Below are 17,248 nucleotides of genomic sequence, written 5' to 3'. Positions count from 1 at the left end.
ATCCAAGGCGCCAGGTGAGCAATAGACAGAGCAATTGAGATACTTTGTGTCATGTTTACTCTTATTCCCTAGCGCCACAGCCGTTACTTATTAACCATACAATATACAAATAAAGATATGATGTTGTTAAACTCATGACTCTAGGCGCAGAGAGGGCAATCAAGTTATTTTACATTCTTTAGGATTCAGCTTGGTCGAAATAATCAGTCAATAGGCTACTCAGCAGGCCCATAAAACACACGCACACAATGACTCGCTCTGTCGCGGTCTCGTGTCCAGGAAGGAATTCCAGGTATGATAGCTTAAAAGAGTTTGAGAGGATCTTAATAGCATTTCTCCACTTTTTGATCATAGTCTAAACGCCTCTATCTCCAATTGCTGAAGTGGACAAAGTGTGGCAGCACAGATTTGGTTGGAGCAATTACCTCACCTTGTAATTTGTCCATATAGTTTTACATAATATAGTTTACATAATCTAAAGAAACTGACACATGGAAACGTATAAAGACTGCATTTCAATATTTTATTGAAACTTTCAAGAACACATTGTTGATGTTGTAAACTACACAAAAATCGAATACAACATAACCCAATGACAACTTTAGAAACACAAAAGAAACCTTCATATTTCAAAGAGATTCTGCACTTTTACTATCAGGCAGCAATGTTTTAAAACAGAAAATTATTATATTTTGACACACGTTTCTTTTCTTTTGAGAGAAAATGATTCATAACTTTTCAAGGCGTTGGTGCAGTGTGCTCTTTTTTAATTCGTCTGAACAGTAGCACTTAACACACCGAGACAACAGGTAAAGGTAAAATGGCACATGAGTGTGTCCGCTAAAATAACTAGCTCTGTGGATATTTGGGGTACAGGTAAATCCATAATCAGGGGGATATAAAATGCAGATGGCAAAACAGGATAATATCCCACAAACTATCTTTACACATGTATATCGACAATAAATTAAGGACAGATCCCCAAAAACAAACTACTCTGTTCTATTTACACGCAATATCAATATGAAATAATTACATAAATATTTGTATATATAACTATTTACATTTATAATCAATATTACCTTTTCAATGTTATTTCAGATTTCCTTTGCCAGTTGAATACTTATGCTGGATTCGGCATGCGATTTTAGGACAGTCTCAACCACTCGCACATGAAGTTTATAACCTCGGTTCTGTTTTGGCCTACTTCAAACAAGTGCCAGAATATGTATATCCATAATCCGGTGTTTCATAAATTGACATACAGAAAAATTCGTTCATAAAATCAATAACCGACGGCCAATTGATTGAATCCTTAGCAAAAGGGGAGGGAGTTAAATCATTTTTTCCCAGATTGGTTTTAAGATCAGCCTGAATCATGTTTTTATCCTCATTCGTCTCATTTCAACTTGGTGAAAAATAAACAAAAAAAAACTACAGTCATAAAAGAGACATGTATTTTTTGTAGGGCATGCAAAGTGTCACCTACCCTATGAGCATAATGATAGGCTTCAAATAGTTATGCAGTAATACCTCAAACACAACAGTCTATAATATAAAAGGAAATTAATTCAAATAATTATAACCAATTCAGAGTGCATATTAAATCAAACAAATGTTGTTAACTCAGTAACCCGACATAAAATAAACTTATAGGACACAGCAGCAACTTATCAAAGATCTGTGAGTATCATCCATGCCAACCTTTCAGTTTCAATACTTGTATGGTATTCAAATAACAGGACAAATTCAAAAGTGTTGTTTAATTTAACAAAAAAGAAATATAGCATACATTAGATGTGTAGGCTATATAACCAAAGTGCATTTCAAAATCTTAACTGTTCAATAGGTCCGTTTTCTAAACCCACATCTGCTAGAAGGGTGTCGTCATACTCGTCCTTGTCGTCCTTATCATCATTATTATCACAACAACAACAACAAAAGCAACAACATTAGAATCTAAGGGGACACACTTTGTTTTCTGTCCTGTTTTTGATCGAGTCCGCTGACCAAGCGCTGAATGCTCTGCAACTCGTTAGTGGAATCTTTCCCAGAGCAAGTTTTTGGGGACAGGGAGACCGAGCCGGACGATATGGTGGACGACCGGCTGGTGACCTCCGAGGTGGAGTCCTGGGTGGCCGAGACTGGGCTCATGGCCATGCCGTCCCCTTTCAGCTCGGCGGCACTGCTTGCCATAGAGGGGGTGGCGGTGGTGAGCAGAGTGCTGTCCGGAACGCTCATAGGGATGGAGTAAGGGCTGTACCTGAGGCGGGGGCGCACTGCGTTCAGGAAAGGGTGTCGGTGGACAGAGGAGGAGGCTGCGGAAGAGGCTGCCGCCGCTGCTGCCATGTACGTGTAAGGGTAAGGGAACAGGCTCCCAAATGGAGACATGGCCAGGCCCTGTGGAGAGAGGAGGGGAAGGATATAAGTTTAACTTTAGCCTGCATAATATAATTCAACAGACGCTAGCTTTGACGCACCATAATAACACAACCAAAATGGAAAAATAGGCTACACTTTAATTTGTCGCAATGTACTTGACCTCTGTTTCTGTATATTTTGAATGGAGGTCATGTAGCGAGTGAGTGTGAATAATGAATCCAGACACGTGAGAGATCATGGGAAATGTTATGTACTGTAGGCTTACATGACATAGGCTACTTTCAATTTTCTCATAAAGCGATTTACACGATTATGCTTTTCTGTGGCCATGAGTATTATGGTTTAGGCCAATAATGAGAGTGTGGTGTAGGGCCTAAGCCTATTCCCAATACATGTACAGAATTAAGCCTTAAAACAAGCACAATATAAAGTTCTATGCTCGCGTAAAACGATGAAATCCTTCCGAGAATCAAATTGTCAAAACATTTAGTTTATCTAGTGTTAGGCGATATCTTAGACCCACAGCCATGTGATATCGTGTTTTATGCAGCTTTGCAAATAGTTCATTAATTGTTCATGCAAATACAAATGATTTATAGCCTGTTGGCATATGATGCTGCCCATTAAGTACAGAACATAGCAATTTAGAAGGAATCATTTCTGCAACACATTTTTTGAAAGTAGGCCTCGATGGTAAAACAGCAAATCTGTTGTGTATTTCAGATAAGTTGTTTTCCCTCCCCGAACCAGTGAAGTATTTTAAACATTCGCCATGTGCCTCTAAAACACAGATTTAATGACTGAGTTCATATCAACACTATAGCCTAAAACTATTGTTGCAACGCTAAGGTGGTCTCTTCCTAAATCCCAACATATGCTTTAAACAATTGAGACAGATAATATCCACACCTTCCAGGTAAAATCCAAGTAAACTTGAGTCCATATAAAACACATTTGGTTATTATTTATAACACAATTGTCTACAATATGCTCACCCCTGTTGTGCCATTTAACCCCATAAGTAAAAAGTTATTAAAACGAAATGGAAATTAGCCTATACTTTATTCGTTACATTTACACAAACTAATGGAGACAAGAACATCTATGCTGACATATATAGTCCAGTAGGCTATATTGGTCCAAGTGTAACGAAAACCGCGAGCACACTGGCAGTACTGTAAGTACTGCTGGTGGTAATTAAACAGGTTTTACCTGTGATGCCAAGACATGTTGCTGCAGATGAAAAGGCAGTCCATGAGCTCCCGTCAGGCTTTGCGAGGGTGACGCCATACTGGCCGTGTCCATGGTGCTAACCCCTCCGGAGGACACTGCTGCCAGTAAGGGGCCCATGCCCGCGGCCATATTCGAGAACGCGCCTCCCATGTTAAACTGACTGGGGTGCAAAAGAAAGGGATGCGCGCCGCCTAAGTGATTGAAAAACTGCTGTCCCGCCAAACCCGGTGGAAATCCAAAATGATGCATGTGACTCTGACTTAAGTGCGGACTGCTGTCAGTTTGAACAGTCAAAGGCATGTAGCTCTCCTTGCTTATAGACCTGCACTCGTCCACTTTGGGCTGGTCCCCGTTTGGACTCTTGAGGTCTTCTCCGGACCGAGTGGTGCTGGAGATAACGGTGATGGGGCTCTGTCGTGAGTCCGCCTGGCTTTTCTCAGTCCTCCGGGCGCTTTCCCGAGACCGGCCGGTAGAATCATTGACACCGAATTGATGGCCTTTAGTCGGGCTCGCCTCATGATCCTTCCCATCCTCCGTGGTGGTTGAGATCTTACTGGAGTCCGGCCCATCCTTTAGGTTGCCATCTTTGCTCTCATCGTCGCTGTCTTCGTCACTCTCGCAAAAGTCTATCAGGAATGAGTCAAAAGTTAGTGATAAATGAGGAAGGATTATTCATTAATTCAGTTAATCAGGATTAATTTAGTTTTGAGTTTTATTCTTCGGATATGCTTATACAATTATCTTAGGCTAGGCTATAGCCTACGTGATGAGGGATGGAACTCATACGTGATTACATTTTTCATGTCTTTCGATGGTATGTGGAAATATTAATTTACAACGAGATATATAATCAGTATAGGTCTTAATTAGCCTATATCACATATTAACAAATAGGCCTCGTTTTTAAGCCATGCTCTTTTTGAGGATATTAGCCTAACGTGCGTTCTGCCTACACTTTCTGGCTATCGTGCCAAGTAGGCCTAATATTACGGGGCCTAATACTAATTCCATAATGTATTGGGCTACATTGAAATCCAGAGGCTACTTATTTTTTTATAAACCTTCAGCTTATTGATCACGTCCTCCAAATTGTCCTGTTTTAACCGCCATAATGGTGTGTTTTCACAATTCTGACGATTTTTGTCGTTCAGATAACAGCCATATGTTCGTGACTATGCATAGGCCTACATCTCGACAGTTAGTTTTATGTTTCACTTTATTCTTTATCCAGTAAGCTATATCATTTTGGCAGATATATTATTCAATTGATTGCTAAATGCTTAGCACGAACATGAGAGCCATCCTGTGAATGTCAATTAGAAGAATTAGCCTACATACAATTTATATAATTTGTAGGTTATTGTTGGCGCAAGACAACATTCAATCATTTGTAGTGCAATTATTCAACACAGCAGGCATACTGATATCGAAAGAAAGGAATCTGGACTCAAACTAAATCCAAACTGTAGCCTACTTACTGGAAAATATTTTTCAGCTCACTATTTTACAAGCATAGGCTACTATGCTATGTGGGTCTGTGAGCTGTGAGATGCGGAAAGTAGCTCTGTGCTCAATTACCTTTCAGGTTGGGAGGCCCCACAGTAGACACCGCGGGAGACGAGGCCTGGCCGAAACACTTGAATGAGGCCTGCTCGCCAGAGGAGTCGTCAGACGTCCCGTTCTCTTTTTTCTGATGCTCCTCGTATGAGCGAATTGACTGCAGGGCCAGCTGTTTCCTACATTAGGCACAAAAGTTATTGGTCATCACAACTATTCGTGTGAAAAACTAGCCAATCATTTATTCAAGGTAAAAAACGTGGATTGCCATGTAGGCTACCATATATGCGTAGACGGCAAATTCTGATGGCAGATTATGAAGATGCATTTTATCATTCAAGATACATATGTCTGTTCGAAGAAATCAATCTATTCAAACCCACTGCAGACAACTAATAACCCACAGACCAAACCACGTTCTTGTTTACTGTTGTCAACATAGTTCCAGAAAAGTTTTTGAAGAGTTAACTATCAATAACGCTAAACTATTTCTAGAGGAGTCTCGAAATTGCATTTTGCTCTTGCGATCTCTGCACTCTGAGAACCATAACAATGTAAATACAACATAATAAGCTATGTCTATTAGCTTTTCCAACTCATAAATAAAACGTCAAAGACATAGTATACATGTAGGTTGAAGGGATTGTCATAAAATGATTCCCTTTTGCAAATGCAAGGACAGTCGTGTAGGCCGACCGTTTTTTGGAATTCACTAACATCACAGTCACACTCCGTGTCTATAAAATCTGTCTATAGGAGTCGTTACATTTTTGCAGTGCAGTAAGGGAATAGTTACTTCTACTCCTTACCTTTTCTCTCGTCTTCCATTGCCAGTGTCACGGAATCCTTTGGCAAAAGGATTATGGTCGATTTTCAATTGTGTAATCTGAAATAAATGAAAATCAAAGTTGTTTCGTGGAAGTAAACTGAGTGACATTTATCCTCGATTCTTTATTCAACATTTTTCATAAGCCTATGTCTTCACTTAGGCCTATGTGTTAACCCTTAAGTCCTAGGAAGTGGAATATTGAATATATATATATATAATTGAGCCATCATCTGAATGGTTGGAAATTATTTTATAATTGATTCTCAAACTTGTGATAAGACAAAGGCCTGATGCTATAGAATATATTTGTTTATTTTCAACACACACACACACAAACACAATATCTTTCTCTCTCGCTCTCCAGACAGGTCACCCGCTCTCACCCCTAACGCTCAGATCCTCCCCGCCCCCATCCCACCATTGCATATATTTTATATCCATGTGCAATGCATAGTACTTTATGTCAACTCTCGCAGAGCTATCACATTCTGTTCCCCCACTCACTTCCTCCTGCCTTCTGCCCCTCCCATGTGCACATTTTGGCAGGATTTACAATATTCTTCAACCCATGTGGCTGCCAAACATTTACTGCATTTTTGCTTGACCCAAGTGACCAGAGGTAAGACTTAGCTAACATTTCTCCCTCATATCAAAGAGCCACCATAAGATATGATTTTGATTAGCGGTGTGCCACGTGGAATTAAATGTTACCACCAGCCAAGCCGGTTATAAACAAAATGCTCATTTTCTCTGACTAACTGCACATTCTGTTCCCCCTCTCTTTCTCACACTCCCTCCTTCCTTCTTGCTTCTTTACTCTCTCTTTCTCGCACGCACACACACAGTCTGGGTCGTTGCCAAATTATTTCCATGTGATTAAATAGAATTAAGATAAACTGTATAACATACATCCCTGAGAATTCTGACCCATTCTAGCCTGGTTTGCTTAGTATGAAACACGGCATGAGATGATGTTTACATGTAGCTTTTAGGCCTAACACTCAGACAAGATGACATTTGACATATTTTAAGATGGCAAATGGCGCACTGCTATTGGCTATATACACTATTGAGAAAAAAAAGGAAGGTGAAATTCACTACCCAACTATTTAATGTATTTCATGAAAATAAACGAATAAAGTGTAATTCTCCCTACCTTGTCATTTTGATAGGCCGTTACTGCAATGAAATCCGTTTCAGGAAAAACGTAAGTCCTGAACGTGCTATACGGGAGTTTGAGAATGTCGTTGGCTCTCACGATGTGAAATCTGGGCTGATATTTGTGCATGGAGTTCAGGATGGTCTGGAACAGTAAAGAATTCTAGATTAAAAAAAGATAAGCACACACTGATTTCTTCCTTCTGATGAAGATAAGTCATTTCATGTTGTGCTCAATCGTAGTTCAGGCTTACTTGGTAAAATGGAATGTATCAGAAAATTCTCCTGAATTTATTTCACCATCAGTGCATTTACCCCCCCCCCCCCACAAAATTAAATAATAATAATAATAATAATATAAGCAGTAGAATTACCACATAGCTTGACATGATATACAAGTTGGGAAAACATTAAAATATTAAGACCTCATGTTGGACACAAACCTATTCAATCGAAATGAGGCCTGTATATTTTGGTGAAACCTTCTCAGCCCTCGGCCACAGAGAAGCAACGCCAATGGGGTTATAATTATTAGACTAATAATAATACGTCTGATAATAGCCTACGAATAACAATCATTATTACAACAATACATGCCAGAAATGTTTAGAAGCATGCAAATAAGAAAAAAACATACATTAGATGAACTTACAAATCCATGCTTGTCGGAGATGTTATTCGTTAGCTTGAGTTTGTGAAAATTGACGACTTTTGACATCCACTGCTCGCCAGTAGCCGGACTGTCCGGGTGAATGTACATCCTCTTTGGCATTTCGGGGTCGGCCTTCCCTGCCACCATCCAACGCGAGTTGTGAAATTTATACCTGCAGTCATCGGCTGCAACAATATCCATCAACAGAATGTACTTTGCTTTCTTGTCCAAGCCAGTGCATCTCACTTTGAACGGAGGGAACATTCGCCTGTGAAATGGAATAAGAAAATCACTTAAAAACAGTGAACTAGCCTACTTGACACTGTGACTGAATAATGATAGCCTACACTCACACGAAACAGCCATATTTGCATTGCTATTATACTATTTAGGATAATGACAATGTTACATACTGCAAATACTAAATTATTACATATATTAGGGTACATTTATTTTTAGGCCTATAGCATATGTATATTCGTCAGCTTATGCGTAAGCTTGATTGCATGCATAAATTATTAAATCAAACGGAGGCTTGTGCGAGAATACAAAACACTCAGTAGGCCTGCTTACAACCATGCCATACAAATATCTGCCGCCTATAAATAATACAAAATCGCATAACATGTACAGCATGCATTGTGTAACTGTATTTTTACGGCATACTAATCATTTGTTGTGCTAATAACATTTGTTATTACACGTTTTATCATAACATATAGGCAGGCCTACATGTTTCAGTTTACACCCTCAAACTACAGATTGTTTTGTTGTAGTAGCGTAGGCCTACATTTTAGAATCACTCACAGTTTGTTTTCATAATCACCACGTGTCATAAGATTTTCCAAGTTAAAATGTTACAGCCTTATGTGTTGTATATTTTATAGTTTGGGCTGGGCTTTATTTTATCTCGTGTTGAGATTACATTCCCATGCAATGTGACTGTGACCATACAGATTCTGTCGATAGGACAGTTAGACTGTGGTCATATTCAGCTGATTTACACAAATATAACCATGAGAAATGAAAGTTTGAAATTAAAATGTTGGCCACGATTCGCGGAGGTTCAGTTCCAAGCACACATCAATACATGAATTCCATCGAGAAGAATGCCATCGTCTTGATGATCAGAATGATCTTCAGAATAACAAAAGGCAGACTAATGTATTTCAGCTACAGAACATAAATATGTAATATTAGAACACATACGAGTGTACCTTACCTTCCGGATTTCGTGATAACCATTTCAGTGCCTCGCTTGTGGAAAGTTTCCCAAAGTTCCTTCGCTTCCAGGTGAACTTTCGGGTCGTCTTCGACCTCTTCTTCAGGCTCCAGAGTCTTCAGAGGCCTCAGATGGGCTGCGGCTGCCTGGTGCCCAAGCGATGAGAAGTGGAGGCCGGACTCGGCGGCGCCCATCAGCTGGTCCATGATAGGCTTTCCCAGGGCGCCCGGGAGAGAGAGGGAGCCGAGGGAGCCGTTGTGAGGTAGCGCCAGGGCCGGAAAAAAGGGAGGCTGGTGACCCAACATTGCACTCATGGCAAATTCCGGACCCCGGTGAGGTAAAAACGGATGGTATGCCATACTCGTTCCTTGTATGACTGGATCTCTCATCAGGAAGCTCATCCAAGTCCAGGCAGGTACCAAATATATGGATGTATTAAGTTTAATACTATAGTCAGTCTATGCAGCCTTCTTGACGAGCAAAACTTGTTTGAAAGTCTTGAGAAATCCACCGTCACAACTACAGAAATAAGCATCCACTTATTTTCGGCTGGGTGGTGTAAATGTTCTTTAGTGTACTTCGCTGAGTTCCAACAGAGTGTCTGCAATGAGAAATGAAAAAACGCATTCCATGAATCTTCAATTGTGATTAGATAAAGATTTTCTTCCGAGCGCAGTTTTCTATGCGTTGTCTTGCGAACAATCTTCGAATTGAACCAACAAGGGTGAGTCACAGCGTTTTAATTGACTGTTGCGTTCTTTTCTTGATGTTGTTTACAATATCGGCATCCTTTTTAAAACGAATTCGCTCTCATTGTCTTTAGTCTTGCTGCAAAAGCGATGTGTTGAAATATTTCGATAGCGCGGAACAATTCCTCTGTCTTTACTTGTTCCAGACATGCATCCTCACACGCACGCACACTATTTCTTCCTCTCTCTTTCACGCACACACACATTTCAGTAAAAACGTATGCGGAGAAAGGAGTCCGTTGACGGCAGAGAGGTGGTAAGGTCCCAGCACTAAGATATTACTAGCGCTTCTGTGCCCCATAGGCTTGACACTATATGGATTTGTTGCATGTTACGAGAAGCTGGGCTCTGTTGATTGGCTCTTTGACGCTTTCGGACCAATTGTGTGGCTTCGTAGGCGTGGTTTTAACAGGTCGGGTGGAGGTGACAGACTTCAGTCTTATAAAAAGGTGTTTGGAACTCAAACGCTGCGGTGAAACACCACTGCCCCAGTCAATGTTGTGTGAATATGTCAACATCGTCAGAACTAGTGCGATAGGTCGGTCTGTGGAACACTGCGAAGGAAAAGTAGCCCGAGTCTCAGTTGCTTTGTCCATAAGACATTGCACATTACTGTCTCGTGTGCAGAGCGGCAGGGCTGGCCCCGTCATCAAAACATTGACTACATTTTAGTGGGAAATCGTGGAAGCTTTATTGTATAGGCTATATGGAATGAAGAAATATACACAATGTATCGTCACTGTCATTGATTTGATCATTTTGAATTGATTAGATGATCAGAAATCGTCCGTTGTTCTCCGTTGTAGTGGTCTAGGCTACATACAACACCGGAAAGGAATGAAACAACATGCAAGCTACCATTATCGGCACCATATTTGTGAAAAATATGAATATGAATTTTAACCGGTTGTCACGCGACGACCCGGGGACCAGTTAACCTATAGCCTACAATGTTAATATTATGACAGTAAGCTAAATAAATGATGATCATGTAGATGTTTGCTGACACTTTGTTATTGCATATAATCTTTCTTGTTGCTTTAATCCGTCATATCGACCAGCCTTAGTAACAATTCATAGGCTATGTAGCCCAAGGTGATGCGTTTGATAGCCAATTTTGATCCGACTTTAACTTTAACTCTCCGAATTACAATATTAATTTGACCTTGAATGTGAAGAGATGACAGGGTGATTCGGTGTGCTGAATGCATGACGCCTGCAGTGTGTGGTCATGTCTGTGGATAATATTGCCTCGCGCACTATAGAGCATGTTAACATGAATAAACCGACAATAAAACTCTCTCTCTCTCAAACACCCCTCCTCTCTCTTTTTCTCTCTGTCCCCATGAGATAATAGCCTATGCATGCTGCTCATTGTAATATCGCCAAGCAATCATGCCATATGCTTTCATAGAGATCCAGAGTTCTGTCGAATGTCCCTGCTCACGGAATTACAGTAGGCCTACACATTTTATATATCTGGTAGGCCAAGTTCCTAATGGTGCATTAATCGGTAAGGGACAGTAACATATTTACATTTACCATAGACATTTGCCTAATTTACATTACTATATGTCGGAATTGATGAACTCCTAGGCCTATAGCAGCTATAAGTAATCTCCATTAACCTGATATAACGTGTAGTCTAATAAAATACAATTTCGAAAATACAACCCTCTAAAAACATTGTTGGTGGTGGTAATGTCGGATCACATATCAAGAGGGACATTCAACGCAAGTCTAGACAGCCACATTTAAAAAAAAATTGAACCTTTATTTAACTAGGCAAGTCAGGTAAGAACAGATTCTTATTTACAATGACTGCCTACACCGGCCAAACCCGGACGACGCTGGGCCAATTGTGCGCGCCCCATGGGACTCCCAATCACGGTTGGTTGTGATACAGCCTGGATTCGAACCAGGGTGTCTGTAGTGAGATGCACAGGTGTCTTAGACCGCTGCACCACTCGGGAACCCCACATACTATATTCAAGGATTCATTTAGGCCCAACAGGTAAACTACAGAGGGAGTTGGCAGTGGTCAGCTGTATTGACCAAACACTGACCAAGTAACTTCCCACTGGCCAAAAACTGGTTGAATAAACCTTGTATCCACGTAATTTCAACAAAGTTGAATAAACTTGGAACATTTTTGGATTTTCAAAAAATCATAAATGTAATGGTTTTCGTATTTTTTTTCACTAAAATTGCAACTTAAGTCCAATGACATTGTAAAATGTTTTGTTGATTTCACATTAGATTCACGTTAGTTGAGTACACAACCAAATCAACCAAATCAAAACTAGACATTGAACTGATGTCTGTGCCCAGTGTGTTACCACCCAATCATAGTCCTACAAGGTTCAACAATAGGGATTTGTCAATCTTCTGAGCTGTGATTTTGAACTACTATCCACTATTTAATTCATAAAAGTGCTTATCCTTTGCTACCAACACTATTGTTACTGGGAAACTCACCTATTGATACAGTCAATTTGACTGAGCAATCTAAGATGACTGCAGGCTGGTGACATGATCCTTTGATTAGGCTACTTGATCAGATGAGTGCATGGGTAGTTGCATGAACCATTACCTGTCTGTACTGTATTGAGTAAATATATCTGAATGCCCCTACCCAACAGTCTTACCAAGTCCTGATAACAGGAGAGGTGTTGTCCCGAGGGTTATCCCCATGCTCAGTTTGTAAACTTGTTTCCTTGGCTTGTATTAATTAAGTTTATCTTTAAAATTTGCATGCACTTATTAAGGGCAACCAGTTTGCAGATCCACTGTCCAGTTCTCCAGACTTTATGTGTCAGTGTCGCTTAGTTATTGTCAATAGAGTGACAGCCTGTGTGCTCTCTTTTGTCAGCTGCTACAGTGTGTCAGAGCAAGGAAACTGTCCTCAAGCTATCCTGTGTGTCTATATGCCTAATTAGGGGAGGGTAGCATAGATTGTGTATTGTAAGGTGTCAATATTTATTGAAATTTGCTGGGGTAACAAATTAGATAACTGCTGACACAATAGGCTTAATTTCAATTTAGCATTGATAACACTATAGGCCTATGGTAAATATGGCTAGCTCTTCTCTCCTGTCACCTTAGCCTGAGCATTCGTGTTCACTTAAAATGGCACATTGGACTATTGTCTCCTTTGTGTGTGTGAGGTCAGGCCTGTGCTGATTACATGCTTATTTTTCTTTAAACACACACCTATTAACAGCACATTTCAATTTAGTGGAAGGTGTCAACAAATAGGAAGCAGTGTTGACACAGCGCTACCCTTTCATTCGCTGTGGCCACCAGGCTTAACCTCTAAGAATCCGCCCCTTTAAAAAAAAATTCGCCTAAATGACAAACCCAAATCTAACTGCCTGTAACTCAGGCCCTGAAGCAAGGATATACAGTGGGGCAAAAAAGTATTTAGTCAGCCACCAATTGTGCAAGTTCTCCCACTTAAAAAGATGAGATAGGCCTGTCATTTTCATCATAGGTACACTTCAACTATGACAGACAAAATGAGAAAAAAAAATCAAGAAAATCACATTGTAGGATTTTTAATGAATTTATTTGCAAATTTTGGTGGAAAATAAGTATTTGGTCAATAACAAAAGTTTATTTCAATACTTTGTTATATACCCTTTTTTGGCAATGACAGAGGTCAAACATTTTCTGTAAGTCTTCACAAGGTTTTCACACACTGGTATTTTGGCCCATTCCTCCATGCAGATCTTGTCACGTCCTGGCCTTATTATTCTTTGTTTTCTTTATGTTTTTTAGTTAGGTCAGGGTGTGACATGGGGAATGTATGTGTTTTGTAGTGTCTAGGGGTGTTGTATGTGTATGGGGCAGAGTAGAGTATAGTTGTCTAGTTATGTCTATGGCTGCCTAGATTGGTTCTCAATCAGGGACAGCTGTCATTCATTGTCTCTGATTGGGAGCCATATTTAAGGCAGCCATAGGCAGTAGGCTTTTGTGGGTAGTTGTCTATGTTGTACGTTTGTAGCTTGTGGTTGCACTTACGTCTTTAGCTTCACGATCGTTTGTTGTTTTGTTTTGTAATAGTGTTCGTTGCATGTTTTTTCCCTTCTCTAAAATAAAAGAGATGTATTTTGCACACGCTGCGCCTTGGTCCACTCTCTCTCACGAAGACGATCGTGACCGATCTCCTCTAGAGCAGTGATGTTTTGGGACTGTTGCTGGGCAACACAGACTTTCAACTCCCTCCAAAGATTTTCTATGGGGTTGAGATTTGGAGACTCCAGGACTCCAGGACCTTGAAATGCTTCTTACGAAGCCACTCCTTCGTTGCCCAGGCGGTGTGTTTGGGATCATTGTCATGCTGAAAGACCCAGCCACGTTTCATCTTCAATGCCCTTGCTGATGGAAGGAGGTTTTCACTCAAAATCTCACGATACATGGCCCCATTCATTCTTTCCTTTACACGGATCAGTCGTCCTAGTCCTTTTGCAGAAAAACATCCCCAAAGCATGATGTTTCCACCCCCATGCTTCACAGTAGGTATGGTGTTCTTTGGATGCAACTCAGCATTCTTTGTCCTCCAAACATGACGAGTTGAGTTTTTACCAAAAAGTTCTATTTTGGTTTCATCTGACCATATGACATTCTCCCAATCTTCTTCTGGATCATCCAAATGCTCTCTAGCAAACTTCAGACAGGCCTGGACATGTACTGGCTTAAGCAGGGGGACACGTTTGGCACTGCAGGATTTGAGTCCCTGGCGGCGTAGTGTGTTACTGATGGTAGGCTTTGTTACTTTGGTCCCAGCTCTCTGCAGGTCATTCACTAGGTCCCCCCGTGTGGTTCTGGGATTTTTGCTCACCGTTATTGTGATCATTTTGACCCCACTGGGTAAGAATTTGCGTGGAACCCCAGATCGAGGGAGATTATCAGTGGTCTTGTATGTCTTCCATTTCCTAATAATTGCTCCCACAGTTGATTTCTTTAAACCAAGCTGCTTACCTATTGCAGATGCAGTCTTCCCAGCCTGGTGCAGGTCTACAATTTTGTTTCTGGTGTCCTTTGACAGCTCTTTGGTCTTGGCCATAGTGGAGTTTGGAGTGTGACTGTTTGAGGTTGTGGACAGGTGTCTTATACTGATAACAAGTTCAAACAGGTGCCAATAATACAGGTAACGAGTGGAGGACAGAGGAGCCTCTTAAAGAAGAAGTTACAGGTCTGTGAGAGCCAGAAATCTTGGTTGTTTGTAGGTGACCAAATACTTATTTTCCACCATAATTTGCAAATAAATTCATAAAAAATCCTACAATGTGATTTTCTGGATTTTTTTTTCTCATTTTGTCTGTCATAGTTGAAGTGTACCTATGATGAAAATTACAGGCCTCTCTCATCTTTTTAAGTGGGAGAATTTACACAATTGGTGGCTGACTAAATACTTTTTTGCCCCACTGTACATATTCTTGGTACCATTCGAAAGAAAACACTTTGAAGTTTGTGGAAATGTGAAAGGAATGTAGGAGAATATAGCACAATAGATCTGGTAAAAGATAATACAAAGAAAAAAACAACCATTCTTTTGTATTTTTTTGTACCATCATCTTGGAAATGCAAGAGAAAGGCCATAATGTATTATTCCAGCACAGCTGCAATTTAGATTGTGGCCACTAGATGGCAGCAGTGTACATGCAAAGTTTTAGACTGATCCAATGAAACATTGCATTTCAGTTAAAAATGTTGTATCAAGACCGCCCAAATGTGCCTAATTTGTTTTTTAATAACTTTCATCGTCAAAACTGTGCACTTTCCTCAAACAATAACATGGTATTCCTTCACTCTAATAGCTACTGTAAATTGAACAGTGCAGTTAGATTAACAAGAATGTAAGCTTTCTGCCAATATCAGATATGTCTATGTCCTGGGAAATGTTCTTGTTACTTACGACCTCATGCTAATCTCATTAGCCTACATTAGCTAAACTGTTCCGTTGAAGGGACACCGATCCCAAATAAGTTTTAATTAGCTAAGCAACCCTGAGAGAACGGTCAATACACTATATAAGGTTTTACAGGGTTAGGGCTCTCAGGGACTCCAAGTGGCAATAAAACTGCAGACCTGACACAACTGATTGATGAGGTGGGGTTGTCAATGTTTTTATATCTACAGTGATAATGTATATCAAAATCAAAAAGCTATATATTTGTCTAGACATGCTCCAAAATCCCATTCTGTCTGCCTCGGTTTGTTTCCTGGCGGTGTACGGTACAGGGACAATAAGCAGTTTGAACCTGTTACATGCAGAGGTCAGCTGTCTGTATGATCCTCCATACTGTTTATATATGGTGTGTTTGCTATAGTGTAGTCAGATACATTGATGTATAAGTATATCTTTAGAGACAGTTACTGTTTTTGTTTCAAGAGATTGAGTCAATGTCATGTTGAGGCTATATGTTTATCTATTTATCAATGATTATCTATTTATGTTGGTCAAAGTAATGCCCACAAACTATCAAGTAGTGTCTTCTCTCACTGGATACATACTTAGTCCTTTCCCTAAGTTATCTGTACGGTCAGCAAAATGTATGACTGGAAAGTTAGTAATAAGTTAGTAATACCTATGGAGACTAGAGCTATAGTTCACTGGATCAATATGATGTGTATTGTTTGTATGTTTATTCAGTCAAACTTCTTAGACTCTCTCAGAATGGATCATGGGGCAGCTAGTGTTGAATTTTTGCACCCATGTTTATTTGCAGATTGTAAATGATAAATGGGGTCAGACATCATGGCACCAGCCGAGAATGGAGGACGTTGTTGTTTTTTGGGGGTATTTAGACACAACTAGATGTGATAGGGAGGGGAAGCATCACAAGGTTAGTCAGTTAAGTTGTGCAATGCTTGAAATTAATATGCATCCAATATACATTTGTTGTACTTGTTCTTTAGGTATTGCAATGACAACATAGTAAACGTGTACTATTTACCCCATAGGTGTAAGTAATGTCACTGTTTTCAAAATGATTCATGTGGACTATTGGTCCAACTACAGAGATTGCGAAATGCACTTTCCAAAATCAGCTCCATGCTGGAAGTCAATCTGCTTGAAGCATGATAAACTCTCACCTGTCGATGAGCAAGTCAACCCTTGCTCCCAACAATTCTGGCAGTAACTTCTTACAGGTATTGCTGAAAAACAATTTTTGTCAATTAGGGGATGTGTTTATGGACTGTATTTCAAAGTAATGCATTAACTTCAGTTCAGAGAGCAATAGAAAATGGCACTGAATATCCGTGCTCCTCTGACTAATGAAGTACATTTAAAAATAAAATAAAAACGTTTTTTCAATGTACAATTGTAAGGCAACCAGCTGCATTATAATTGTGTTTGCTCAACATTTGGGCATATAGTTGAACCAACATACAATCTCAACTTTTAATGTAAGGTTGAGTGAATATAAATTTCAACTTGAGAATGTATTCTACCATAC

The 17,248-nt window shown here is 40.0% G+C and overlaps 1 protein-coding gene across 4 annotated transcripts; it reads right to left on the bottom strand.

The window, feature by feature from the left end:
- Positions 1-504: 504 nt before the first annotated feature.
- Positions 505-10,272, bottom strand: LOC129863580 (T-box transcription factor TBX3-like). 4 transcript variants are annotated; one of them, XM_055935651.1, is made up of 7 exons: positions 9,034-10,272; positions 7,797-8,079; positions 7,158-7,322; positions 5,982-6,058; positions 5,194-5,351; positions 3,595-4,241; positions 505-2,400 (listed from the first exon to the last, which is right to left on the bottom strand). In XM_055935651.1, exons 1-7 carry the CDS (start codon positions 9,432-9,434, stop codon positions 1,960-1,962), a joined length of 2,172 nt encoding a protein of 723 aa, XP_055791626.1. In that variant the 5' UTR covers positions 9,435-10,272; the 3' UTR covers positions 505-1,959. The 4 variants fall into 4 exon arrangements, with proteins under 4 accessions (XP_055791626.1, XP_055791628.1, XP_055791627.1 ...); XM_055935653.1 differs by having other exon boundaries at positions 7,158-7,304; positions 9,034-10,271; XM_055935652.1 differs by having other exon boundaries at positions 7,812-8,079; positions 9,034-10,271.
- Positions 10,273-17,248: the final 6,976 nt, after the last annotated feature.

Source organism: Salvelinus fontinalis, chromosome 10 (genome assembly GCF_029448725.1).
Source record: "Salvelinus fontinalis isolate EN_2023a chromosome 10, ASM2944872v1, whole genome shotgun sequence".
NCBI classification, from domain to species: domain Eukaryota; kingdom Metazoa; phylum Chordata; class Actinopteri; order Salmoniformes; family Salmonidae; genus Salvelinus; species Salvelinus fontinalis.
This window is presented reverse-complemented; position numbering and strand designations above follow the sequence as displayed.

Excerpts from the sequence above, each read along its gene's own strand:
- LOC129863580 (XM_055935651.1), bottom strand. The coding sequence starts at position 9,434 with ATGAGCTTCCTGATGAGAGATCCAGTCATACAAGGAACGAGTATGGCA. Across the intron at positions 8,080-9,033 it reads GTTATCACGAAATCCGGAAG|GCGAATGTTCCCTCCGTTCA; the intron begins GTAAGGTACACT and ends TCCATTTCACAG. Across the intron at positions 4,242-5,193 it reads GGGGCCTCCCAACCTGAAAG|ACTTTTGCGAGAGTGACGAA; the intron begins GTAATTGAGCAC and ends CATTCCTGATAG.